The 26,511-nt window shown below is 37.3% G+C and overlaps 1 protein-coding gene across 3 annotated transcripts; it reads left to right on the top strand.

Moving 5' to 3' along the window:
• Nucleotides 1–25,611, top strand: LOC109796071 (ion channel CASTOR). Of its 3 annotated transcripts, none has more exons than XM_020355700.3 (12): nucleotides 1–393; nucleotides 483–554; nucleotides 701–1,312; nucleotides 1,515–1,697; nucleotides 5,448–5,507; nucleotides 5,583–5,786; nucleotides 6,009–6,257; nucleotides 12,431–12,529; nucleotides 12,981–13,175; nucleotides 13,434–13,526; nucleotides 14,204–14,267; nucleotides 24,665–24,803. In XM_020355700.3, exons 1-11 carry the CDS (start codon nucleotides 100–102, stop codon nucleotides 14,255–14,257), a joined length of 2,115 nt encoding a protein of 704 aa, XP_020211289.1. In that variant the 5' UTR covers nucleotides 1–99; the 3' UTR covers nucleotides 14,258–14,267; nucleotides 24,665–24,803. The 3 variants fall into 3 exon arrangements, with proteins under 3 accessions (XP_020211289.1, XP_020211288.1, XP_020211287.1); XM_020355699.3 differs by lacking the exon at nucleotides 14,204–14,267 and adding an exon at nucleotides 25,166–25,611 and having other exon boundaries at nucleotides 6–309; nucleotides 24,665–24,928; XM_020355698.3 differs by lacking the exon at nucleotides 14,204–14,267 and adding an exon at nucleotides 25,166–25,611 and having other exon boundaries at nucleotides 7–393; nucleotides 24,665–24,928.
• Nucleotides 25,612–26,511: the final 900 nt, after the last annotated feature.

The raw sequence follows: 26,511 nt of genomic DNA, 5'->3' as shown, positions 1-26,511 counted from the left end.
TAAATAATATCAAATTCAGCTGGTCGGACAAAACTGGCACTGTTTTCCTATATCTTTGATGTTTTGTTAACAACGCATGGAAAAGCTATACATCCGAATATGTCCCTCGACTCGGAGACATCGGCTTCCAGCAGAGATTGGTTCTTCCCGTCCCCCTCATTCTTGCGCTCCTCTGCTTCACAATATGGCCGTCGATTCTATTCAAACTCAAAGCCTTACTCTCCTCCGACCTCCACTCGCATTCGCCATCGCCGCAGAGTTAAATTCCCCCGGACTCCAACTCCCACTCCCGCTAATGACAAACCTCAGGTTTCCGACACTAAAAATTTTAAGTCAACTGCGAAGAATAACCTTATCTGCCATTCGCAATTTCGTTTCCAGTTTGCCCTTGTGGTAGGTACTAGGATGCTCTTCCCTCTTTCTGTTTCTCTGTCTCTCTCTCACTGTTTCTTGTTTCATGTTTCATGTCGGTGTGGGGGCAGACGTTGACTATTGGTTTTTTGTTGCTGCTGCTCCGGAATATGCATCTAGAAAGCAAAGTCATTAAGTTGCAGGCAAGGCAACTCCTATAAATATAATATACGCTCTTTCTTTCATCTTAAATCCAGACACTGTATAGTTCTATTATGCTCTTCAATATCTCCACTTTAATTCAACCTTCATCCATAACAACTGAACCAAACTAAACTTTTTCTCGTAGGGCGAGATTATCGGCCTTAATCTCAGATTACATGCGTGCCACAAGTTGGACACCCTGAACGTAACAAGTTCCATATCTCAGGACGCTGATCCTTGGTCACGTGAAAACTTCAAAAGAAATCTAGCTCTTTTTTTGTCTTTCACACTTCTTTTTATCCCTCTCATCCTATTCAAGTACATAGACTATATATCAAAGTCGAGATATTCTGACAATATATCAGAACAAGTTTCTCTAAACAAGCAAATTGCTTATCGGGTTGATGTCTTTTTATCAGTTTATCCATATGCTAAACCCCTCGTGTTGTTAGTTGCAACGCTGTTGCTCATTTTTCTTGGAGGATTGGCCCTTTTTGGCGTAACTACAGAGGATTTAGCGCATTGCCTTTGGTTATCTTGGACCTACGTTGCCGATTCTGGCAATCATGCCAGCTCCCAAGGTATTGGTCCAAGGTTAGTTGCGGTTTCCATTAGCTTTGGTGGGATGCTTATATTTGCAATGATGCTTGGACTTGTGTCCGATGCAATATCTGAGAAATTTGACTCACTGAGGAAAGGAAAAAGTGAGGTGGTTGAGCAAAATCATACTTTAATTCTTGGTTGGAGTGATAAATTGGTAAGATTCTGGTGCTACCATCTATTGGATGTCTTGTAACCATCCTCATAAATTTTTCGATGAACTAATGGATAGTTAATTTTAAACAATTCAAATATATATGAATTTATTGCTGTTTCTATTCCCAAGTGATCTACCAGATTGATTGGCTTTTTGAAATACTCACATATGTTGAGCGCAAATAACATGATTGGATGTGCAGGGTTCATTACTAAATCAGCTTGCCATAGCTAACGAGAGTCTGGGTGGAGGAACTGTAGCAGTCATGGCTGAACGAGACAAGGAGGAAATGGAGCTTGACATTGCAAAAATGGAGTTTGATTTCAAAGGAACCTCTGTCATATGCAGAAGTGGCAGCCCTCTGATTCTGGCTGACCTGAAAAAGGTATAGGATCTACTCTTACCTTTTGGAATTGTTATTTGCTGTATGCAAAGTTGTCAAACTCTCAAGTTAACTAGTAAACTCTTCCAAGTTTAGGATCTCAAGTAGAGAAAATGAGTTAACCCTATAGTAAACTGTTTTTTGAGTAAACTCTTTAAATTTGTGTAAACTCTTATAAATTCTCAAGTTAATTCAAATGTCATTTTTGCTCCTATTGACTCCATAGTGTTAGTATTTTACTATGAGAAAAATGATTTGAAGAAACCAACTTCTTTTTGAAGTAATTTCACTTTAGGAACTATGGTTTTATGAAATTATATATAATTTGATCACTTACGTAGTTTAATCATATTCGGTACTAATGTACTATAACACTTTATTATTGTAGTTTAGTACTTTTTCCTTTTTATGGAGTTGAAAGTTGAAACATTGAATTATTGTTGTATTAAGTGTATTATGTTGAGCATATATATGTCATTAATAGGTTTTTTTAATTTTATTTTTATAATAAGTAAACTCTTATGCGTTTACGGTTTGAGCCTATGAGTCAAGTCCATAGAAGCTTCACGAGTTTACGTAGAATCTTGAGTTTGACAATCTTGGCTTAATTGTTAAAATTATGAGTTCTATTGCTAATGTGCACATTAATCTGCATTTACCCCATTTCTGTGATCTGCAAGGAATTGCGAGGAGGAATATTCACATTTGTTTAACAGAGGCTGTTTGGCTTATTCAAATATGTTTTAAATAATTAAACTTGTTTTATTGTTTTGGTAAAAGTTCAGTAGAGCCCTGAGCCATGAATGAGTTGAAAACAAAGGAATGTGAAAATTGTAACATAATTGATTTGTTTGCCAGTTTGGTTGGTTGGCTTTTAGGGATCAGACCAACTAAACTGATTAAGTTGGTCCCTATATTTTGAAGTAATTGGTTCAATTACAGTTGCCAGAGCTGAAGCAAATTAAACTTGTTATTAGTCAGTTTAGCCAAATCTGTTTCTGCTGCTGTAAGAACTCGTACAGATTGCAATTTTGGAACATGTTAGCTCTTAGCAGCATGTCCTTATTAGGAAAGTATATGTTAGAACTAATAAGAATGAATGAAAAGGCCAAGTGGGCCAGCCTCAGTTGGCTTTTTTGTGATTTAGGAATTGTGTGTCAATCTTCAACACATAACTTTTATTGGATTTACATGATATGATATGATATTATATTATATGATATGATATGATTAACTAAGATATGATTAACCCTAATAAATCTCCACAATATCTTAATACTCCCCCTTAAGCTGGAGCATATATATCATATGCACCAAACTTGTTAAAAATGTAATCAACCTGAGGCCCTTTAAGTGATTTTGTGAATACATTTGCTAACTGGTCACCGGAGTGGACGAACTTGATGCGATTTTGAAACATCTGCTAACTGGTCATTGGAGTGGATGAACTTGATACGATTTTGAAACATGAATGAATCGTCTTGAAACAAGTATAGGAAAGAAAGAAACTTGACCCTAACCACGACCTGTCGGTAGAACCAAAGTTATCAAAAGAGAAGTGTGACTCTAACCGCGACCTACCGGTAGAACCAATACTATAAAGTTCTAATCCAAGAATAAAAGAAAAACTCTCACAAAGAGAAAACTCAGATATGTATTGATTTCAAATCTCATTTGGATGCTTACAGGATACTCTTATTTATAGGCTAAGATAAGCAACCTATGACTTACATGTAATAAATTTTCACTAAGTTCCATTAAGCTGTACTAGGCAATAAAATCCCACTAACATTTATTTTCCACTAGGAAGCCTAATGACACTCTAAACTGACCTAGGCAATATGAAAAGCCATCTGAACTTATTTAATTAAAATAAAATACGAAAATTACAATAAAAATAAGAAAATAGGCTTAAATAGTTTTAAGCCCAAAAGCTAAGTAAATCATCCACATAAAGTCTAGCCCACTGTAGCATCTTTAGTAACTGGTGTTGAGCTGATTGGGCTCTTCAATTTATTATTTTTAACTCTTTTTGATCTTCTTCTAGTCATTGGGCCTTCCATCAATTGAAAATCATATTTTAAAATATTGGACCTTGACAGGTTTCTATTAGAACTCAGTTGTGATCTCTCTTGAGAGCACTTTCTCTCTTACAAAATGACAGTCTATTTCTATGTGCTTAGTCCACTTGTGGAAGACCGAATTTGAGGCAATGTGAAAAGCAACTTGAATATCACATATGAGTTTAGTTCCCTAAGTGTCTCCAATTTGGAGTTGCTTGAGAAGTTGTTATAGCCCTGTAATTTCACTCGTAGTTGTTGCCATAGCATGATATTTTGCCTCTAGCAACTGTATTTTGCTTCTTGCTTCTCCACAAAATCAAGTTACCTCCAATTAGAACACAATAGCCAGAGGTAGACCTTCTATTAGATGGTGATTCTAGCTAATCAACATCAGAGTAATAGACAATTTTGGAATTGTCTTTGTCCTCATATAGGAGTTCACAACCCGACGCCTTCTTCACATATTTGAGGATCCTCATGATTTCAGTCCAATGGCTATCACGAGGATCATAGATAAATTGGCTTACCACACTTACTGGGAATGCAATGTTTGGCCTAATGACAATTAGATAATTGAGTCTGCCAACAAGCTTACGATATCTTTCCGGGTCATCCAATGGCTCCCCCTGACCCAGAAGAAGCTTGACGTGGGGGTCCATCGGAGTGTCACTAGGGCGAAAATCAACCATACCAGCCTTGGTGAGAATGTCTAGAGCATATTTGTGTTGGGAAATGGCAATACCGAAAGCAGATTGAGCAACCTCGATCCCCAAAAAATATTTCAGAGGACCGAGGTCTTTCATTTGAAACTGGTGTTGAAGGTGACATTTGAGACGACAAATACCATCAAAGTCATAACTAGCAATGACAATGTCATCAAAATATACCACTAAATAAATGCAAAGACTAGATGAGGAGTGAAGGAGAAAATAGAGTGGTCAGCCTCACATTGATTCATATCGAACTCAATTAAGGCTGAGCATGTCCTTATTAGGAAAGTATATGTTAGAAGAAATAAGAATGACCGAAAGGGCCAAGTGGGCCAGCCTCAGTTGGCTTCGTTGTGATTTAGAAATTGTGTATCAATCTTCAACACACATAACTCTTATTTATAATAATAAAAAAAAGGATTTACATTATATGATATGATATGATATTATATGATATTAGCTGATATGATATGAAATGATTAGCTAAGATATGATTAACCCTAATAAATCTCCACAATATCTTAACAGGCTTGTTAGTTGAAATTGTTAGAGAAGTTTTTATAGTTAGTTAGCTCCCAAACTATGGTAGCAAAGGTAGGATATAAACAAAGGAAGCAAATGTAAGTAAATTTTAAGTTGGTCAATTAGTTTTGGGTGGTAGAGACCAGAGTATAAGGACCATATTTAAGAAAATTCCCTCCCTTTCTTTCCATTAATCTCTACATTCTGAAACAGTATCTACTATCTATCAGATGAATGCGGACTGAAGAGTTTAATTACTATACTGCACAACCTGTTCACAAAGTCTTCTCGCACATAATGCCATTTTGAAAACTGTGGATATTGCTTTGTTCAAGTTTTGACACTTTATCCAATTACTGCTAAATGCATTTTTTAATGTTGTGTTATTTTTCTTCATTTGTTGCAAGTTGCCCAGTTTTAATTCGTATATTTGTTTGCTAAACCCATGTGATTTACAGGTTTCTGTTTCAAAAGCACGAGCAATAATAGTCCTTGCTGAAGATGGGAATGCTGATCAGGTCTGGTAGATAGACTGATGATCTTCTGAAGTTTAATAAGGGTGTATAACCATTGACTTGCTTTTGTTCGTACAGAGTGATGCCCGTGCTTTGAGAACAGTCTTAAGTCTGACTGGAGTAAAAGAAGGTTTACAAGGACACATAGTGGTTGAATTGAGTGATCTAGACAATGAGGTCCTCGTTAAACTTGTGGGTGGTGATCTTGTTGAAACTGTTGTAGCTCATGATGTCATTGGTCGCTTGATGATTCAATGTGCTCGGCAGCCTGGACTTGCACAGGTCAAAATCTACTACCACTCCATGGTGTTTTTAGGTTGCATAATTCATAATGTTAATTCAGACATTTAGAGTGACGGAATATTTATTGGGTTGGTCATGTTCCACTTTATTTTCTTTTTCCGCTACAGTTTAGGATGAGATATTGATCTCCGCATCTTCTCTCTAAAAATTTATCCCTTTATTAAGATTTTTTTTATAAAAATTGATGATTTTCTTTGGCAGATTTGGGAAGATATACTTGGATTTGAAAATTGTGAATTCTACATCAAAAGATGGCCACAGTTGGAAGGCATGCAATTCGAGGATGTATTAATCAGCTTTCCAGCTGCAATTCCTTGTGGAATCAAAGTTGCATCATATGGTGGTAAAATTATTTTGAATCCAGATGACTCCTATGTTCTGCAAGAAGGTGATGAGGTTCTGGTTATTGCAGAGGATGATGATACCTATGCCCCAGCATCCTTGCCTACGGTGCTTTGTCTCACATAAATAGCTGTTTTTCTGTTCTCCTTTTCTATATTAAAATCTCTTCCGTTGTTTGTTCATGGCAAATACATGGTCAAATGGTAATAAAAAAAGTTTATTTGAGTTAATTTGGTATTCATTAAGTGCTAATGAATCTTGTAGAAAATCACAATCTGAAGGGAGAATAGAATGATTTTCATTGATAACTTCAAAATGATATTACAGAGGTATTTTTAGCATGGTAAAAGGTTACATAGAAGGAAACAAATCACCTTCAATGATCAGAAAAAAAATCTTCTGATAATTAGAAATAACTTCCTAGACAGACTCCTATACAGAATGCTTTAATTCTATTTATAGGAATTTCAATCCTGATTCACTAAAATCATTTACATTTAATTTAAAAAACCTACATTTACAGCTCAACCCCCCCCCCCCCCCCCCCAAGCTAAAGATCAAACATTTTCCTTTCCTAGCTTGGTGATTGGATCATGGAAATTAGAACTGTTCAGCCCCTTGGGCCTTGGTCAGCACATCATCTGCTGTCAAATGGAATATAGGATTGTGAGCAATATTATTTGCGAACTTGTTGACTCAATAGAATACAGCTTAACGGGACCTTCCAACTAGACTTCCAAGTTATCTAGGATAATTTTTATGCGTAGCAATTCACACACTCATTGAGCAATAGATCTGAATTCTGATTCCCCAAATAGTCTAGCTACCACATTTTGTTTTTGTATTTTCGTTTAAAGTAACCGGTCATTTTGGTCCCTAAATTTGGAAAATGCTATCATATTAATCCTTGAAACTAAGAAAATGTCAAATAAGTCCTTGAAAGTATAAATTGACAATCACATTAGCCCAAAATTCAAAATGTGACTAATGTGATAGTAATTGTATTCAAGGATCAAAATGACAATAAGTAGTAAAGTTTAGATACTTATTAAACATTTTCTTAGTTCTAGGGACTGTTGTGATAGCGCTCACTACTTTCAGAGACTATAATAACTGTTTACTCTTTCATATGACTAAATTTCCTCCCAAGAAAGTACAATACTCAGACACGCTAATTTCTATCCACTTGTGAACTCGCTTAGTCAGCATCAGTGTGATCTTCAAGGCTCAAATTTTCACTTTTCCTAAAGAGGATTCCTTTACCAGTGTTGCCTTTCAATAGTGCAGAAATTTATATTCAGCTTGAAGGTGTGGTTCTCTTGGGTCATGCATGAATTGATTGATGACCTTCATTGAATATGCAATATATGGTGTGTGTGAACAAGATATTGAGTCTTCCATCCAAGTTTTGGAACATCTTTTGTCTTCTGCTGGTTTTTTTTTGTCTTCTCCCAGCTTATGATTCGGATCCATTGGAATAGGTGCTGGTTTGCATCCAATTTTCCTTTTTCTACCAATAAATCAGTCAATTATTTTTTCTAAGATATGGAGAGTGGAGACACCTTGGTTAGAGAATGCAACTTCAATCATGAGAAAATACTTCAACTTCCCCAGTTCTTTTATCTTGAATTCCCAAACCAAAGTCTGCTTCCATTCTCCCTTTTCTTTCTCATCATTCCTAGTTACTATGATTTCTTCAACATGTGAGGAGGATAGTTACACCTTATCACTGAATGTTTGATAAAGAGGGTGCGATCTCCTTGGCTTTGTTTGTACCTAAACTCCTTCGTGACCTTTGAAAACCTCTGAAATCAAATTCTAAGAGATTGGTTTAAACCATAAAGAGATTTTTGAAGCCTGCACACTTTGTTATTTATTTCCATTTCCTTCAAAACCTCGTGGAGTACTCATAAATTTTTTCATCTGGGTCACCATAAAGAAATGCATTCTTAACATCATATTGAAAAAGTTTCCAAATAAATGTGCAGCCAATGATAACAAAATTCTTACATATTCATTTTTTTTAACAGGAGTGAATGTTTTGTAATAATCAATCCCATGACCTTGGGTGTAATCTTTGGTGACCACCTTGCTTTGTATCTTTCAAGGGATCCATCTACCTTTTACTTCAATGTGAAAATCCATTTGCAATGAACAATATTCTTCTCTTCAGGTTTGTCAACAATTTCCCAATGTATTGTTCTTTTCCAAGGCATTCATCTCCTCTTTCATAGCATCTGTTCCCTTTTTGACAAGGCTGCAAAAACAGATTTAGGGACAATAGAATTCAAACTCACAATGAACCTTTTATGATTAGTTGATAAGCAATCAGGTGAAACATAATTTGATAAAGGATAAAGGGATTTTCAGGACAGTTTCTAGTGCCTTTTCTAACTGGGAAGATCTAGGTCATCTACAGGGATGGAAGGGATTTCATTTATTTGTTTAGTTTTCTCACAACAATGTTCATAATCAACATAGAATAAACTTGATCCTTGGGTTGTCATGTGTGTTTTCCCATTATTATTCTACTACTCAAAAAGGTTACAAACCCTCATCCAAATAATGGAACATATATGCTGATTGACACCTTCACCGAAAGTGAACCTTTTTCTCTCCAAGACTTCTTCTCAATAGGAGATTTCAGTGATAGATGATGATCAATTAGAGCTTCTTTAACTACCAAAAAGGCCAATTAGTATTGTAAAACCATTAGGCCCTCCTGCTTCAATAAACTCTACTCCAAACTCGGAGATCGAGTATTAAATCAGCCAGTAAAACATGACATGAGGTACTCGACCCTGCCATTGAATCTGCCCCTCAAAGTATCATTCACAATATCCCAATATTCTCTAAAGTGTTATGAGATAAGTACAAGAATCCAATCCAAGTCCTGAAATTGAGACAGGAGTTCTCACACACTCATTTCTCCACATTGTAAAGATATTGTTCACTTTGAGCCTCTAACTAATGGAGACTTTGCATGTGTTTATAAACCCATATCCATCCTCCTGTTCAAATGATTTGGGACTTTGATTGTATCCTAACAATCTTCCCCCTCAAACAAAGAGCCATGGTTTACCCCTTTTGTAGCGGAAACTAGTCCATGAGTATATTCGATGGTAGCCCCGTAGAACTCAGTCATGCTCTTAGTATTTGCATCATCACTCCGTCATTTAACTCATGATACTAGGGGTTTCTCGTACACACGTCTCCACATTGGAAAGATATTATCTAATTTGGGTCTAAGTCCTTATGATTTTGTTTTTGGACATCACTTAAAAGGCCTTTAACCAATGGAGACTTTGCATGTATTTATAAATTTATGTTCATCCTCTTGTTCAAACAATTTGGGACTTTGATTGTATCCCAACAAACATGAATAAAGGCTATGCACCCAAATACTCTACGAATGTGTCCATTTTAGGTATTGAAGTGAGGATAAAAGCTATTTAAGACCTCTATTGGGTAGTCAACTTATCATGCATGAGGCAGTGAGAACAATCTTCCCCTTATAAGATTAGGAACCTTTGCTTGAAGGAGAAGAGTTCAGGATTGCCTATTTTTCCTCATGGCCACCCCATTTTGTTGGTGTGTTGACACATGATGAATCATGGATAATTCCTTAAGTAAGGAGATAGTTTGATTGAAATAATCCCTTGCATTGTTAGATCTGAATCTTTTTGTTGTGACCCCAAATTATTTTTCAATCATTGAGTGAAAACTGGTATAACAGTACTGACATCAGATTATTGCTTGAGAAGATAAAGTTAAGTGACTCGTGTGTTGTCATCAATTAGGGATACAATCCAATGAGCCCTAGAAGCATTTGAACTTATTGAAACACCTGTAAGTTGCTTTTATTGCTGATAGGAAAAGTTACGTGATTATGTTGGGTACTATGCAAATATCACAATGAAATTAGGAGATATATACTCCTCAAAACAAGTGGGGAAACATATTTTTGAGAACATTAAATAATAGATGCCCTAGGTGAAGGTGATATAGCAAAATAGCATCTTTAGTTGAGGTACTAATTAAAGACAAGTAATGATTCATCTTGGATTCTTGGAATGAGTCAAGATATCAAATTCCATTCCTTTCCTAAGCAAGTCCAATCCTCTTTGACAAACCCTGTTATGGTCAAACATTATTAAGAAGGTCACTAATGCAAGCAAGTATACTTGAAAGAGCAAGAGAGCAAGATCCAGAGGGTTTTTCAAGAGTTCCTAGCAAGCCTCTTAGTTTCTTGATCTCTTCATTGTTGAATCCTCCAACTACAGAGTCTTCTTCAATGTTTCCCTCCACAATTCCCCTAATCCTTGCTTTGCAGGCCTTCCATGCTGTTTCTAACATTTTTCCTTTGTGTGCCTTGGTCTTTTGTAGTAAGTACACCACATATTGTCCTTTTTTCTCTTCTACTAGTTCTCTACATTTTGGCCTTCTCCTTTTTGTAATTAATCCTGTCTAGCAACTAGAGCAGAAGCATCTAATGGTTGTGTATCAAGCATAACATTCCACTTGCTCTCTTCTACTTAGACTATGGATACAGTCTCTTCTAAGGAAGGTGGGTCCTTTTTTCCAAGAATCCGAACTCTAACATGATCAAATTCAGGATACAATGTAGCTAAAAATTCATACACTCTGTCCTTTTCAATGCAGCATTTTAAAGGAGTTGCATTTACAATACACATCATTTAAAATACTAAAAATGATCAAGTTCTTGCCATAAGTATTATAGCTCTTAGAATTTGGGCCTAGGACCTAAATGAATTTCACAAAACTGACTTATAAGATGAGAACTACCTATGCTTTAAAAGTTTTTTATTTAAGTCATATCTCTAGTCAATGTGGGACTAAATATTACCCTTGGGACTGCAATTAAGGCAGCTCCCTAAAAAGGCCACAACTAAGGTGGGCTAGGGGTGACTTCAATTGAGACAACCTTCCATTGGTAGCATAGTTTCATATTCTAGTGTACTCTTGGTTCCTTGCGTAGTGGTTGAAGTCTTGGCTTTAATATCGTAAATTTGGGCAACATCAAGAGCTTTAGATGTGTGTGGGTTAATGAAGTTCCTAATATCCTTAACTATATTGAGAATCATGCAGGTGTCACTAATTATTGGGTTTCTGAAGGCCCATAACTAGGACATGATCATGGAATCCTCCTTGTTCCTCGTGTTGTACTTTAGGTCCTTTGTGTTTTTTTACTTTTCAAGGAGATGACTAAGGCATCCTTTGCCCTTGAGGTGGGTGTGGCAATTTGGGATTGTTTGAGATAGTTTCTTCCATTGAGCTTATTAAGCCTTGAATGCTTTTGAAGCTCTCTTGTCTTCTACATAGCACTGGATTCCTTGGTTGGATTTGAATTGTTTGATATGATGGTCTCAAATTCAGGACCTAATATTGTTGGAAAGTCTTACATTGTCTGTCTCAATTCTTGGGGTGCAACTTATATATTTGATGAACAATTTTACTTAATTCCAATTGATTTTAAAATGGAATCTAATAGCTATCAGGACCTATAACCCATCTTGGTAAATCACTTATTCTGGTAGGCTCGTCTATTCTAGCAGGCATATGTGGAGGGTGGTGTTGGGGGCCCCGACATCACCTCTCTCAATTCTTGGGGTACAACTTATATTTTTGTTTGGCAATTTCACTTAATTCCAATTGGTTTTAAGATGGAATCTAACATATATGTAGGTTCTAAGCATTAACAAAATAAAGAGTGAGAATGATGAAGGTTGAATCACAAAAGGGATGATAGTTGCAGCAGCAATGAAAGCTGTCCATGAAAATAGGAAACAACAATGAAGGCTTTCTGGAGAAAATGGCTACTGAAGTTAAAATAGAATGATTCTTATTGATAATTTCAAAATGAGATTACACAAGTATTTATAGAATGGTACAAGGCTTCACAGAGGGAAGCAAATCACCCCCAAATAATTAGAAATAATATCCTAATAGTCCGAAATAACTTCCTAGATAGAATCCCCAAGTTTCAAGGATTTCAAACTTGATATTCTAAAGTAATTTTAACTTAATTTACAATATTTACATTTATAGCTCAACAAATCTCTACTAAACGCTTTTCATTGGATAACATTCTCTGTTGTGACCTTTAAGCATGGCAATAATTGAATTAGAATAAATTTATATATCAAGTTCTAACAGTGATCATTATTACACACTGAGTAGCAATGCCAAGGAAGTCAAGAAAATTTTATTTTGTGGATGAATGAGGGAGATTGCATGATATGATTCCTTGTTGATTTCAGGTTTGGAGGGGAAGCTTACCCAAGGACTTTGTTTATCCAAAATCTCCAGAGAGAATACTTTTTTGTGGTTGGAGGCGTGATATGGAGGATATGATCATGGTAATGATATAAGAAATCTGCTGCTATGGTCCCTATTTTTCTTTACTTCAGTTACCATAGTGTATGAAACTGAAAAGATATGTTGGGGAAATAACCCTGTTATTTTTATAACATTAAATTTGATTGCTGCTATTAATTCTCCAACTATCTGCATCATTGTTGATTCATCAAAGAAAGAAATACTCATGCAAAAAAATTGACTACTAGACAATTTTATGCATAAACAAATGAAGTCATCATTTGGGCACATTTTTGTACAATTACATATTTTGAGGCAATATATAAAATCTTTAATTTTTAAGAGCTAGATAAAAAGTTACGCTTAATATGATATATTAAGCAATTTTTTTAAAGTTTCGGGCAGTCATGGCATCCCCTGTCCCTGCAATTGTTTATTTGCGGTGGGCATTAATACTTTTTTGGGCATGTCCATATCTCTCTGTTCCTTTAGGTTTTGGATGCATCCTTAGCACATGGGTCAGAACTCTGGATGTTCAATGATGTTCCAGAAAAAGAGAGAGAAAAGAAGCTAACTGATGGTGGCCTTGACATAAATCGATTAGAAAATATATCTCTGGTTAATCGTGAGGGGAATGCTGTTATACGTCGTCACTTGGAAAGCCTTCCATTGGAATCATTTGATTCAGTAAGTGACATTTATTAGTTTGTTCTATCTAAGTGTTTTTGCTAATTTATCTCCATTCTTGATGCATAATGTAAGGAATCAAACCACCTAATATTGATCCTAGTTAGGAAATTACTGGATTTTTCTTTCTACAGCCGTACAATTATAGAGTAGTTGGAAGCAAATTGAGGTTAAAGTTAAACTCTATAATTCAGGGAATCATTTGAAATTGTGCCTATAACAATTATAATGTATCCAATTTAATTCTGGTCTTTGCAGATATTGATTTTGGCTGATGAATCAGTAGAGGATTCAGCAATTCAAGCTGACTCTAGATCACTTGCCACACTACTTTTAATTCGTGACATACAAGTGAGTTTCTAGTCAAAATTTAAGCTCTGATTTAATATATCTTGATAAGAGTCTATCTATATACCAGCCCATTCATTCTTCTGCAACTAAACAAACGTTATCATCCTCTATGTGTAGATCATGTAGTGCACAACTGTTGTGGTCAATAAATTAGATGTAAGCATCTGATATTAATAGAAAATTCTATGATGAGGATAATTTGGCCGAAATCTATTATTGATTCTATGTGGTATTGTTTGGCTTTTGTTAATTCGGAGGCGCTTATTTAATTTTATTCACAAGCTCTATATATAGAGCTAAATTGGAACACAATTCAAATATAAACACTATACTAATCTTAAAATCAAACTCATAATATTCTAAAATCTAAATGGTAGAAATAATATGCTAATCATTATCTAAACAACATCTTACAAATTTGAAACATAACAAAATTTCTAAAAACTAAATTATCTATTTTCAAATTACAATATTAGGCATATATATTCAATGTGCCTCATTGCCTTAATATAAGCAGACACTCAATTTGAATTTCACCTTCAAAATTTGTCTTCCGTGCTTTTGATGCTTTCTTCCTCTTTCTTTGCTTATAATTCTTATCATTATCTTTCTTGTGTGGGATCACTTCTACATTGAACTTGACCTTTTCCTTCATTGTATTTATCCTTTTTTGATAGATTGTAGCTTCTTTGTATCTTGTGAGCTCTATGACAACAACATTGCAGCTTTGATAACCGAAAGGTGGTTCTTCATCTTCATTCTCCTTCTAAACATCAAGTTTCTTCAACTCCTTTTGAATTTGAACATTAAGTTTCTTCAAAACATGCGTCTTTGTGTTCATTTTTTAATTTTGATCCTTCTTTTTTGTATTCTTCATCTGTGGTCAACTCTTCCCTCATCAAATCTAAAACAAACTCTTGTTTTTCATCTTAACTTTGATAACTTCTATGTTTGTATCTTTAATCACACAATTTTTATCTTCAAACAACACTTTATAACCTTTCTTCAATAGCTGGTAAAGCCTCCACCAACATCTCTTTTGTGGATGATTTGTTTTTGTTGAGAGAAATGGTAAATGGAATAAAGCATTTCCTTGTGTATTGCAAAATGAGAGATATGCTTATATACAAAGTAGTGGGCCTAAGCCCATGTAGTCAGACTATATCTAACACTCCCCCTCAAGCTGGTGTATATAGATCATATGCACCAAGCTTGTAACAAATATAATCAATTCTAGGACCCCGTAATGATTTGGTGAAGACATCTGTCAACTGATTAGTAGAGTTAACAAACTGAGTAGTAATGTCCCCAGATAAAATCTTCTCACGAATGAAGTGACAATCTATTTTAATGTGTTTGGTCCTCTCGTGAAATACTGGATTTGAGGCAATATGAAGGGAAACTTGGTTATTACATATGAGAGTCACCTATATAACTTCGCCAAATATCGGTTCTTTAAGCAACTATTTGAGTCAAATAAGCTCACAAGTAGCAGAGGCCATAGCACGATATTCTGCTTCTGCACTAGATCTTGCCACTACATTTTGCTTCTTACTTTTCTAGGAAATCAAGTTATCACCAATAAAGACACAATAACCTGAGGTGGATCTCCTGTCAGAGGGAGAGCCTGCCCAATCTGCATCTGAGTACCCCACAACTCGAGTATGATTGTTGTAGCCATATAATAAACCTTTTCCTGGAACACCTTTGATATAGTTTAGAATGCGGATGACTGCATTCCAATGTTCTACACATGGATAATTGAGAAATTGACTCACCACACTAACTGCAAAGGAGATGTTAGGACGAGTTACCGTGAGATAATTCAATTTCCCAACCAATCTTCTGTACCTTTCAGGATTCGAGAAAGGCTCCACCTGACTTGGTAGAAGTTTAGCATTGGGATCCATAGGTGTATTAATGGGCTTGGAACTCATTAGGCTAGTTTCCTCTAAAATATCCAATGCATACTTCCTTTGAGATATTACAATTCCATTTTTAGATTGTGCTACCTCAATCCCCAAGAATTATCCAAGTTTACCAAGGTCTTTTGTCTAAAAGTGATGGCAAAGATGTTGTTTTATCTGAGAAATGCCATGATGGTCACTGTTAGTAAGAACAATATCATCAACATACACTATCAAGTAGATGCACCCAACATTGAAATGTCGATAAAAAACAGAATGATCAGCTTCACTTCGAGTCATACCAAATTGTTGGACTACGGTACTAAATCGACCAAACCATGCCCTTGGAGACTGCTTAAGACAATAAAGTGATTTGCGGAGACGACGTACCAAACCAGAAGACTCCCCTTGAGCAACAAATCCAGGAGGTTGCTCCATATAAATTTCCTCTAGCAAATCCCCATGAAGAAAGACATTTTTAACATCCAGTTGATAGAGAAGCCAACGGCGAAGAGCAGCCATGGCTAAGAATAATCTAATAGAGACCATCTTGGTAACAGGGGAGAAAGCTAGGGTGGGCTAAGGCATCACCTACAGTTTTAGGAATAGACACAGAGGAAATAGAAGAAAGACAAGTATATTGGGAAGAGGATAACCTGTGATAACTCAAGGTAATATAATTAGGGGAAGGATTACGAGTAAAACGAGTACCTTTTCAGAGGGCAATTGGGAGGTCTGACTCAAGTGGTTGGCCTGGAGGGGGCAAAGGTGGTGGCATCGGACTAGAGTTGGTAGGGGGCCCAATAGGAAGGCGAAAGCGTTGCCGACGATGATAAACTTGAAAGGGAGGTAGAGGTGGTGGGTCAGGTGACACAACAAACATAGGAGGAGTATCAAATACAAGTAGGGGGGTGAAGGGGCAAGGACAGGTGCAGAAGAAGAGGAAGTAGTAGGAAAGTAGAAAGAAGACTCGAGAAAGGTGACATCAACTGAAATTAAATAGCGATGAAGGGAGGGTGAGAAACATTTATACCCTTTTTGAGACCTAGGATACCTTAAGTAGACACATTTGTGAGACCGAGCGGATAGTTTGTCAAGACCAGGACTATGATTATGGACGAAATAGGTAGTTCCAAAGACGCAAGGAGGTAGAGGGTGGAGAGGTTGATTGGGGAACAAAATGGAGTGAGGTATTTGATTGTTGAGAACAGAAGATGGCATGCAATTGATGAAATAACGTGTAGTGAGAACAACATCACCCCAAAAAGGTTGAGGAATGTGACCATGGAGTAAGAGGGTGCGAGTGATCTCAATTAAGTGTCTGATGTAGAATACCATGAGAAGCCATGAAAGCTTGAAAGGAGTGAGAGGTATTCACGAGCATTATCACTACGATAAGTACGGATAGAAACACCAAATTGATTCTGAATTTCATTATAAAAGGATTGAAATATGGAAAAGAATTCAGATCGAGTTTTCATTAAAAATAACCAAGTACATCGAGAGTAATCATCAATAAAAGTTACAACATATTGAAATCCTAAAGTAGACCTTCGAGAAAAAGAACTATGACTATGCCTAATTGACATGACTCACACAACAAATGAGATAACTTAGACAGACGTGGTACAAGGTATTGAAGCTTGGCAAGGCTAGGATGACCTAATTGGGCATGGATGAGAGAAGGGGAATCCACTACCAAACCAGTAGGAGCAGAAGTGTGTAGGTGATAAAGGCTATGAGACTCACATCCGGTGCTAATCATCCTTCCCGAACTCCGGTCCTGTAAGAAAACAGAATCTTTAGTAAAAGAGACAAGACAATCAAGAGAGCGAGTAAGACGACTAAGTGATAATAAATTAAAAAGAGACTCTGGGACATAAAGAACATTGTCAATAGAGAGAGAAGGAGAAAGATGGACAGTACCAACACCATGAGATGTGGCGCGAGAGCCATTAGCCATAGTGATAGAGGGTAAAGAACAAGTAGTAGAAAGAGAGGAGAAAAGAGACCGATTACCAGAAATATGATTGGTAGCACCAGAATCTAGGACCCAAGGGCCAAGAGAAGTGGAGTGAGTGAGACCAACAAACGAAGGACCTGTGTACGCAATAGAGGCAGTGGAATTGGAAGCCTGACGTTCCTCATACCATTTAAGGAAGTTATGGAAGAGAGCTGGAGGTCCAGATCTAGACCCATCAGAGGGGGTAGAACCAGATGCAGTAGAAGCAGGGGAGGTAGTGTGGGCAACAGCAGTAGCAGGGCGAGTGGGACGACCATGTAAGACGTAACAACGGTCAATTGTGTGACCAAGTTTGTGACAGTGATCACACTTGGGAAGACCTTTGCCCAGTTTGCGAGAGCGCTGACGATCATCACGCTGAGAAACCAAAGCAGAGGAGTCATCAGTGGGAGCGGAAGAATGTATGCCAGGAGAAGACTTGCAGGGCACACGCAACAGGATGGCCCAAGCTGAGTTCAAGGTAGGCACGGTCGGAGATCCCAGAATCTGATCACGAATGGAGGAGTACTCATCAGGAAGCCCATACAATGCCATCAACATAAAGAAAGTTTGGCGTTGCTCTAGTTCCTTGGCAGGAGTGGCAGCGAGAGGCAAAAGTTCATTGAAGTCATAGAGAAGGCCATGAACTTTGCCCAAATATTCAGCCATGGAGCCCTCAAGGCGGCATGGAGAAATGATACTTTGGAGATTTTGACACACACCATAGAGACGTTGAGTATCATTGGTGTACAACAGTCGTGCCTGTTCCTATACATCAACACAAGTCTCATGAGCACGAAAATTTTGCTTGAGGGAGGGATGAATGGTCGACTTAAGGACACTACAAATTTGAGCATCAATTTTCGACCAACGAGGACGATCTTTCTCATCAATGGAAGCAGCTGTATGGGTAAGGTGAGTAACATAATCTTGTCCCTTAAGCCAAAGCTTGATATCAGAAGCCCAAGTGTCATAATTGGTTCCATCTAACTTATTAATGGAAAGTGGGACATTGACATAGTTAGTAAAAATAAAGGAGTCAGGCCGGACAGCAGTAGGAGAAGCCATATATGTTGGGAGAGGAGAGAGAAACAACCATGGGAGAGACAAAATGGCCCGAGAAGGAAGGGACCCGTGACAAACCAAGTCCAATCAAGAAACAAATTGCAGATCGGGGTAGACGACGTTGAGGCGAGTTCGGTGCCAGTGATTGCCGCCGGACGCGCTACCATGCGCGGCGGCCGACAGAGGGAGGCGAGCCGGGTGGGTGGGTTGCCGGCCGGAAAGCTGACGACGGTGGAAGCGAAGAAAAACGTCGAAAAATAGAGGAAAAACGGTTGGAAAGAGACACGGTGAGGTGGGTTGCCGGAAAACGGAATGAGACGTTTTTCGGGCATCGATGAACAGTGGGTCCACCGGGAGGTCAAGGATTAGGCTCTAGATACCATGTTGAGAGAAATGGTAAATGGAATAAAGCATTTCCTTGTATATTGCAAAATGAGAGATATGCTTATATATAAAGTAGTGGGCCTAAGCCCATGTGGTCAGACTATATCTAACAGTTTTATTTGCCATAAGGACACAATGAAAAAGATTAAATGTTATTGTTTTGGTTGTCATTTTCAAAATCTTTGACTTGCACCTTTTTCTTTCGATTGCCACCATTGTTATGCAATTTGCATTCACTCAAGACTGTTTTGCTCAAGTGTCTCCAATGCATGTAACATTTTTGTCAAAGTGATCTTACACAAATTTTTTGTGTTATCCAAGGAGGCTATAGAAGCTTTGGGAACAACTACTGTAATTTTTTCTACAATTTCAAGATCAGGCAAATTTTATGCCTAATAATGTACTTATCTAGTTTTCTTTGATTATGTCACACTCCTTAATTCTTTGTAACTCAAACTCATTATATTCAGCTAATCCCAAATTGCTTTTGCTATTTTGAGAGTACTTAGATATTCAAATAAGCAGCAAAAAGCACAGATCCACCGATCTGTCTATTTCTTATATATTGAATGAAAAAGAGAAGGATTACAAGAAAAATAACTGAGTAGTCTAGAGGCCTAAGCCATTACATCAAGCTAGAGTTAAGTCAGGAAATACATTCAAATATTTAATAAACAGAAGAGGCTTTCTACATAAGCTATTCTAACACTCTCCCTCGAGCAGGTGCATATAGATTATATGCACCGAGCTTGGAACATAAAAATTGGATTCTCGGTCCCCTTAATGACTTAGTCATAACATCTGCAAGTTGTTCACTGGAATTGACAAATTCAGTAATGATTTCCTTGGACAGCAACTTCTCCCTCACAAAATGACAGTCAACTTCTATGTGCTTGGTTCTCTCGTGAAATACTGGATTGGAAGCAATGTGAAGAGCAGCTTGATTATCACAATACAATCTCATTGGATGATCCTCACAAAACCTTAACTCTCGAATGAGTTGCTTAATCCATACAAGTTCACAAGTAATCAAGGCCATAGCTCGATATTCAGCTTCAGCACTAGATCGAGCAACAACATTTTGTTTCTTACTCTTCCAAGAAATGAGATTTCCACCAAGGAATACACAGTATCCAGTAGTAGAACGTCTATCTATAGGACATCCTGCCCAATCAGCATCACAGTATCCAGAAATCCTACTGTCTCCTTTGTCCTCATATAGTAATCCTTGTCCTGGAGCCTTTTTGATATATCTAAGAATATGCAAAACAACATTCCAATGATCGATATGAGGAGCCTGCATGAACTGGCTAACAATCCCCACTGCAAAAGAGAGATCAGGTCTTGTAATTGTAAGGTAAATGAGTTTTCCAACCAATCTCCTATACCTTTCTAGATCTGCGAACGGTTCACCTTGATTAGTTATTAGCTTTTGGTTAGGATCCATAGGACTATCAATGGGTCTACAATCAGTCATGCCTGTTTCCTCCAAAATGTCCAAAGCATACTTCCTTTGAGAGATCACAATGCCTTCCTTTGATTGGGAAACCTCGATACCAAGAAAATATTTTAGATGTCCCAAATCTTTGGTTTGAAAGTGGCTAAACAAATGTTTCTTCAATTGAGAGATTGTAGATACATCGTTTCCTGCAATCACTATGTCATCCACATAAACAATCAAATAAACACATCTCCTAGGAGAAGTATGACAGTAGAAAACTGAGTGGTCTGCTTCACTTCTTTTAAGCCCAAAGTCCTGTGCAACATCACTAAGTTTTCTAAACCAAGCTCGAGGAGATTGTTTGAGGCCATAAAGAGATCTTCGCAATTTACAAACTAAACCAGACTCCCCCTGAGCAACAAATCCAGGAGGTTGCTCCATGTGAATTTCCTCCTCCAACTCACCATGGAGAAAGGCATTTTTAATGTCTAATTGGTGGAGTGGCCAATGACGAATAGCCGCCATAGCAAGAAAGAGACGAACAGTAGGAAGCTTGGCCACAGGAGAGAAAGTGTCACTATAGTCTAGGCCGTAAACCCCTTTGCCACCAATCAGGCTTTGAGTCGATCAACTGCACCATCAGTGCCAACTTTAATAGCATAGACCCATCTGCATCCAACTGGTCGTTTCCCAGGAGGAAGTGGAACTAGCTCCCATGTACCACTATGCTCAAGAGCTTGCATTTCAGCAATCATGGCTTGTCTCCATCCAGGATGACCAAGAGCCTCATGAACATTTTTAGGAATGGTAAGAGGAGATATAGAAGAGACAAAGGAGAAATACAAGGGAGATAAGTGATGATAACTCAGAAAATTATAAATAGGATGAGGGTTTTGAGTAGACCGAATACTTTTTCGAAAAGCAATAGGCCATCCTGAGTTATCCTCACTAGGATCCGTAGCAGGGACATCTGATGGTGAAGGACATGAAATCGGTGACTCTTCAGGTAATGTTGGATCAATTTGTTGTGCTCGACGTTGATATGTGACAAGAGGAGGTGGAGTAGCTTGAATAGGAGTAGTTGCGGGAATAATAGACTGAGTAACCTCTTGGTTATGAAGTGAAACTTGAGGTGGAATGGAAACATGAGAACAAACTGGTAGCACCTGTTGTACTGAAAGAGAATCATGAGTGGTGCATGAGAAAAATGGAGTTTGTTCAAAGAAGGTGACATCTGCAGACATGTAGAATTTTCTAGTCTCTGGAGAGTAACACCTATACCCTTTCTGAAGACGAGAATAGCCTAAGAAAACACACTTAATGGCTCTAGTAGATAGTTTATCCAAACCAGGAGAGACATTATGGACAAAACATGTACACCCAAAGACTCGAGGTGAGACATGAAACAATGGTTCCTTTGGATAAATAATGGAGTAAGGGATTTTATTTTCAAGGGAAGAAGAGGGCATTCTGTTTATTAAAAAACAAGAAGTGAGGATTGCATCACCCAATGATGTACAGGAACATTTGCATTGAGCATTAGGGTGCGTGCAGTCTCCACAAGGTGCCTATTTTTCCTTTCTGCTATTCCATTTTGTTGGGGTGTATGTGGACATGTAGACTGATGTAAGATACCCTGTGAGGATAGGAAAGAGGATAATTCAGAAGAGAAATATTCTTTTGCATTGTCACTTCTAAAAATTTTAATTATTCTCCCAAATTCGTTTTTGATCTCATTGAAGAAAGACATGAAAATAGACAAAAGTTCATAACGATCTTTCATTAAATATACCCAAGTACATCGAGAAAATTCATCAATAAATGTTACAAAATATCTGAAACCAAAAGATGTTACACGACTTGGACCCTAAATATCAGAATGAATGGTGGTGAAAATCGAGTTACATCTTTTATCAGTTCGCTTGGGAAAAGACGACCTAACATGTTTGCCCAATTGACATGATTCACAACCTAACTCTTCTAAATTTTTAAGACTAGGAACCAAAAGTTTTAGCTTGGATAGACTTGGGTGACCCAAACGATCATGCAAGAGCTTGGGTGACAAAACAGCAAGACAAGACACAGGTGGTTGTGTTTCAAAATAGTAGAGACCACTAGATTCATGTCCTGCACCAATCTTCTGACCCGTACCACATTCCTGAATAACAAAAGATTCAGCATTAAAGGTTACTGAACAATTTAAAGATTTGGTTAACTGACTTAAAGAGATTAAGTTGAAAGGACAATTAGGAATAAACAGAATAGAGTTCAGATTTAGGGTGTGTTTGTATAAGCGTTGGTCTAAACGTGAACGTACGTTCATCTGAAAGATCCCTCACACTTACTTCTCTGTTTTGTGCTTTGGAAATTGGGATTGTCCGTTTGAAGCTTCTCAAACGGAAAGCCAAACATACACTTAGTGAGGGAGACAAAGAAACTTGACCGATTCCTTTGGGAGCAATTCTGGATCCATCTGCTAAGGTAATAAGGTGAGGTGATTTAAGTGGGGACATGGAAGAGAACATAGAATTATTACCAGTTATGTGATCAGAGGCTCCTGAATCAATGATCCATGGACTTTGATTTGCAGTTGAATGAGAAACACAAGCTGTAGAAATAGTAGTGGTAGAGAAAGATTGAGCTTGATTCATAGACTTCCATTGAAGATATTCTTGATAGTCATCTTCGGGGATCTTCATATCAGATTTTTCTAATTTCTCAGATTTGGACAGATTTGCATAATTATTTTGAGCCTTTTTCCAAAAAGAACAGCAAGTTTTGAAGGCTCTAAGTGTCCCCAAAATATTTGGCTTAATCGACTGCCACAACACAACACATAGTTGAAAATCAAGCTTCTTCCATTTAGCCCGACTTTCATCTGAACCCTCAGTGTCTTCCATTTCTAAGTGATCATGGTACCCTTGACCAAGGAACCATAGTTCTACAGAGGCAGCCTATGATAAATAATTTTTTCCATTGAGTTTCTCCGTGGTTATGGTCGGAGTGCCAGAAATAGACAAAATAGGGCCTAGAGATGTCATAAGAAGATGGATCGTGCAACAGGGATTAGAGAGAGAAGAACAGCAGAAGAGAAACGCAGACCCACACCTTAAATAGTGGTCAAATCACAAAACTGAGTCCAGAAACAGGCTCAGGAGGCTCCGACGAACAAGACGGTGGCGGAGTGAGGGGGTTCCGAAGGACAGATAGCGGCGTGAACAGTACACGCTTGACATAACTGGAGAGAGAAACAGCCCGTGAGAGCACGTGGGGACTCTGACGACGCCGGAGTTGACGGGGTTAGGTTGCGCTTGACGAGGTGCACCAAACCCTAGGTTTGCCGGAGTAACAGGTTGCTGGCAGACGGCGGCGAACAATGGCGGACGGCGGTGGACGACGGTGGACGGCGGCGGACGGCAGAGCGGGATCGACCCCGCTCTGGTACCAACTTAGATATTCAAATAAGCAGCAAAAAGCACAAATCCACCGATCTGTCTATTTCTTATATATTGAATGAAAAAGAGAAGGATTACAAGAAAAATAACTGAGTAGTCTAGAGGCCTAAGCCATTACATCAAGCTAGAGTTAAGTCAGGAAATACATTAAAATATTTAATAAACAGAAGAGACTTTCTACATAAGCTATTCTAACAAGAGTCATGATTGTGCTGAAGATAGTTTGTGAAACATGGACAAACAGACGTGTCTTTGTCTTTACCTTCTTGATTTTTCTTTTTGAATTTTTATCTGGGTCATGGTGGAATTGTCTAGCCATGTTATTTGGCTTCCTAAAGATCTAAAACCTCTAGGTATGATTATATTCCCACTATCTAGAGATCATAACTTTCTCTATAAAATTCTAGAGGAACAATTTGGAAAAAGTTTGTTAGGACTTTTATCTTCATAGTTCATATGATAGCTCTTGATACCAATTTTGGTTATTTTACCTAGAAAATATATTTATTTATTTTTAAAAAAGAGATGTTTTATTAGGAAGAGCTTATTAAACTTTTATTCATGAACTCTATATATAGAGCTAAAGTGTAAAACAAAATTCAAGTACTTACATTATCCTATTTTGAAGATTAAACTGATAATATTCTAAATATAAATGAAAGGAATGATATCCTTATCTTTATCTGTATGACTTCTACCTATGAATATTACGAGCAATTACTGGATGGATTTTAATTTTTTTCTCTTTATTGTAAGCCTTATTAATTGATCCTTGCTCCCATTGAATCTTCCTGAGTTATATATCTGATTTCTTTTCTGGGATATTCAATACTCTTGTCTTTTCTCGTTATATTGTTTCCAAAGCTTTGATGTTTTGAATTCAGGCTAGGCGTCTTCCTTATGTTGCCATGGCCAGTCAAGCTCATGGAGGAAGCTTTCCTAAAGGCTCATGGATTGGGGAAATGAAGCAGGCTTCTGATAAAACAGTTATAATTAGTGAAATTTTGGATCCTAGGACAAAAAATCTTCTATCTATGTCGAAGATTAGTGATTATGTTTTATCAAACGAACTTGTCAGCATGGCTTTGGCCATGGTTGCAGAAGATCGGCAGATAAATGATGTATTGGAGGAGCTCTTTGCGGAGGAGGTACACTCTTTTCGTAAAATTAGGGGATACATTACATGTTTTGCATACATTACTTGTAACATACTGAAAAGCCTGCCAAGTTTGCTTTTTGCTACGTTGTGTAGTTCCTATCTTGTAGCAAACTAATAAATTCAGATTCCTTGCAGTTAACTTGAGCATCCCGTGAGAGAAATAAAGTATTTATTTTCCTTTTATGCTGCATAATTTAATTAATTTTCTCTTCTGGATTTTTATTAGGGAAATGAGATGCATATAAGGCAAGCAGATCTATACCTTTGTGAAGGTGAGGAATTGAGTTTTTATGAAATAATGTTACGAGCTCGGCAGAGAAGAGAGATTGTGATAGGCTACCGTTTAGCAAATGCTGAGAGGGCAGTCATTAACCCCCCAGCGAAAACTGACAGACGGAAGTGGTCATTGAAGGATGTTTTTGTGGTGATTACTGAAAAGGAATGAGGCAATTGTGGACAAGGCAAAAGATATTCATGCTTTGGTGATTTCGGAGTTATGAAGTCTAATATAATCCTTAAAATTGTAAGCATAGGTTATTTTAGTCCCGACTTTACAAAATCTGTACTTTAATTTCTGACTTTGTAAGACATCATTCACTTTGGTCGTTTTTGGTGTAAAACTATGTGGGAAAGTGAAGCCAAAAAAATTAAAATGAATTACTTTTTGGAAAATCAGAGACTAAGGTTAAGATTTTGATGAGTCACGGACTAAAGTGACCAATGCTTATTCAATTGGACTCTTCAATTCTCTTTAAAATTGGACGGGATTGTCATTAAAGCAATGCAAGTTGCCTTATGTAAAGAATCATGTCATTGACCACTATGGTTAGCCTAGTGGTTGGGTGGGGAGGAATTGGGGTAGTTAGTCATTGCAACCATCTTTATAATCTTTTCTATCTTTACAAAAAAAAAAAAAAGAATCACGTCATTTATGAATATATTTTGAGAACTGAAGGTTTTTAGGAGATAAATCATCTTATATTAGAGTGTGTTTGATTCAACTATTTTAAGTTTATTTTATCCTTAAAAGAGATTGGGCTAAACAATATTCATGAAAAACTCTTTAAGAAAAAGTAACTTGTTTTCATAGAACAAATTTTAAAAATAAGTAGATTATAAATAAGGTGTGTTTGGAGATGATAATGGAGGATTGGGCATATATAGGAAACACAAGGGCAAAACTTGGCCTTATTAGGGAAATGGTGGTGGAGGATGAAGGAGGAGCAAGATTGGTTAAAATATAGTGTTAAGGTACAAATATGAGAAGGAAAATGGGATTAGGAAAGAAGGGGTAGGAGGGCATTAAAATGGTGGGCGAATATTGATTCTATGGAGGAAGAAGGGTCTTTGAAGTTGTATCATGGTGGTCTCTCATTGATCGACTCAAGGCACATCAACAAAATTTTGAGTTAATATAAACTCTTTGCACCTCTATGTTGAAGCTTGGAGGGCTTTGTATTGTAGTAGTCTTTCGTTGATCGACCCAAGGCACATTGACAAAATGCTGAGTCTACCAACCAAGATATCTCTTAGATAAATGATAAATTTTGTATATTGAGAAGGTCTTGAATT

The sequence above is a fragment of the Cajanus cajan genome, chromosome 11 (assembly GCF_000230855.2).
Source record: "Cajanus cajan strain Asha chromosome 11, NIPB_CcT2T_4, whole genome shotgun sequence".
Lineage (NCBI taxonomy): Eukaryota > Viridiplantae > Streptophyta > Magnoliopsida > Fabales > Fabaceae > Cajanus > Cajanus cajan.
The sequence above is the reverse complement of the archived record's forward strand: the minus strand, read 5'-3'. Positions and strand labels throughout refer to the sequence as shown.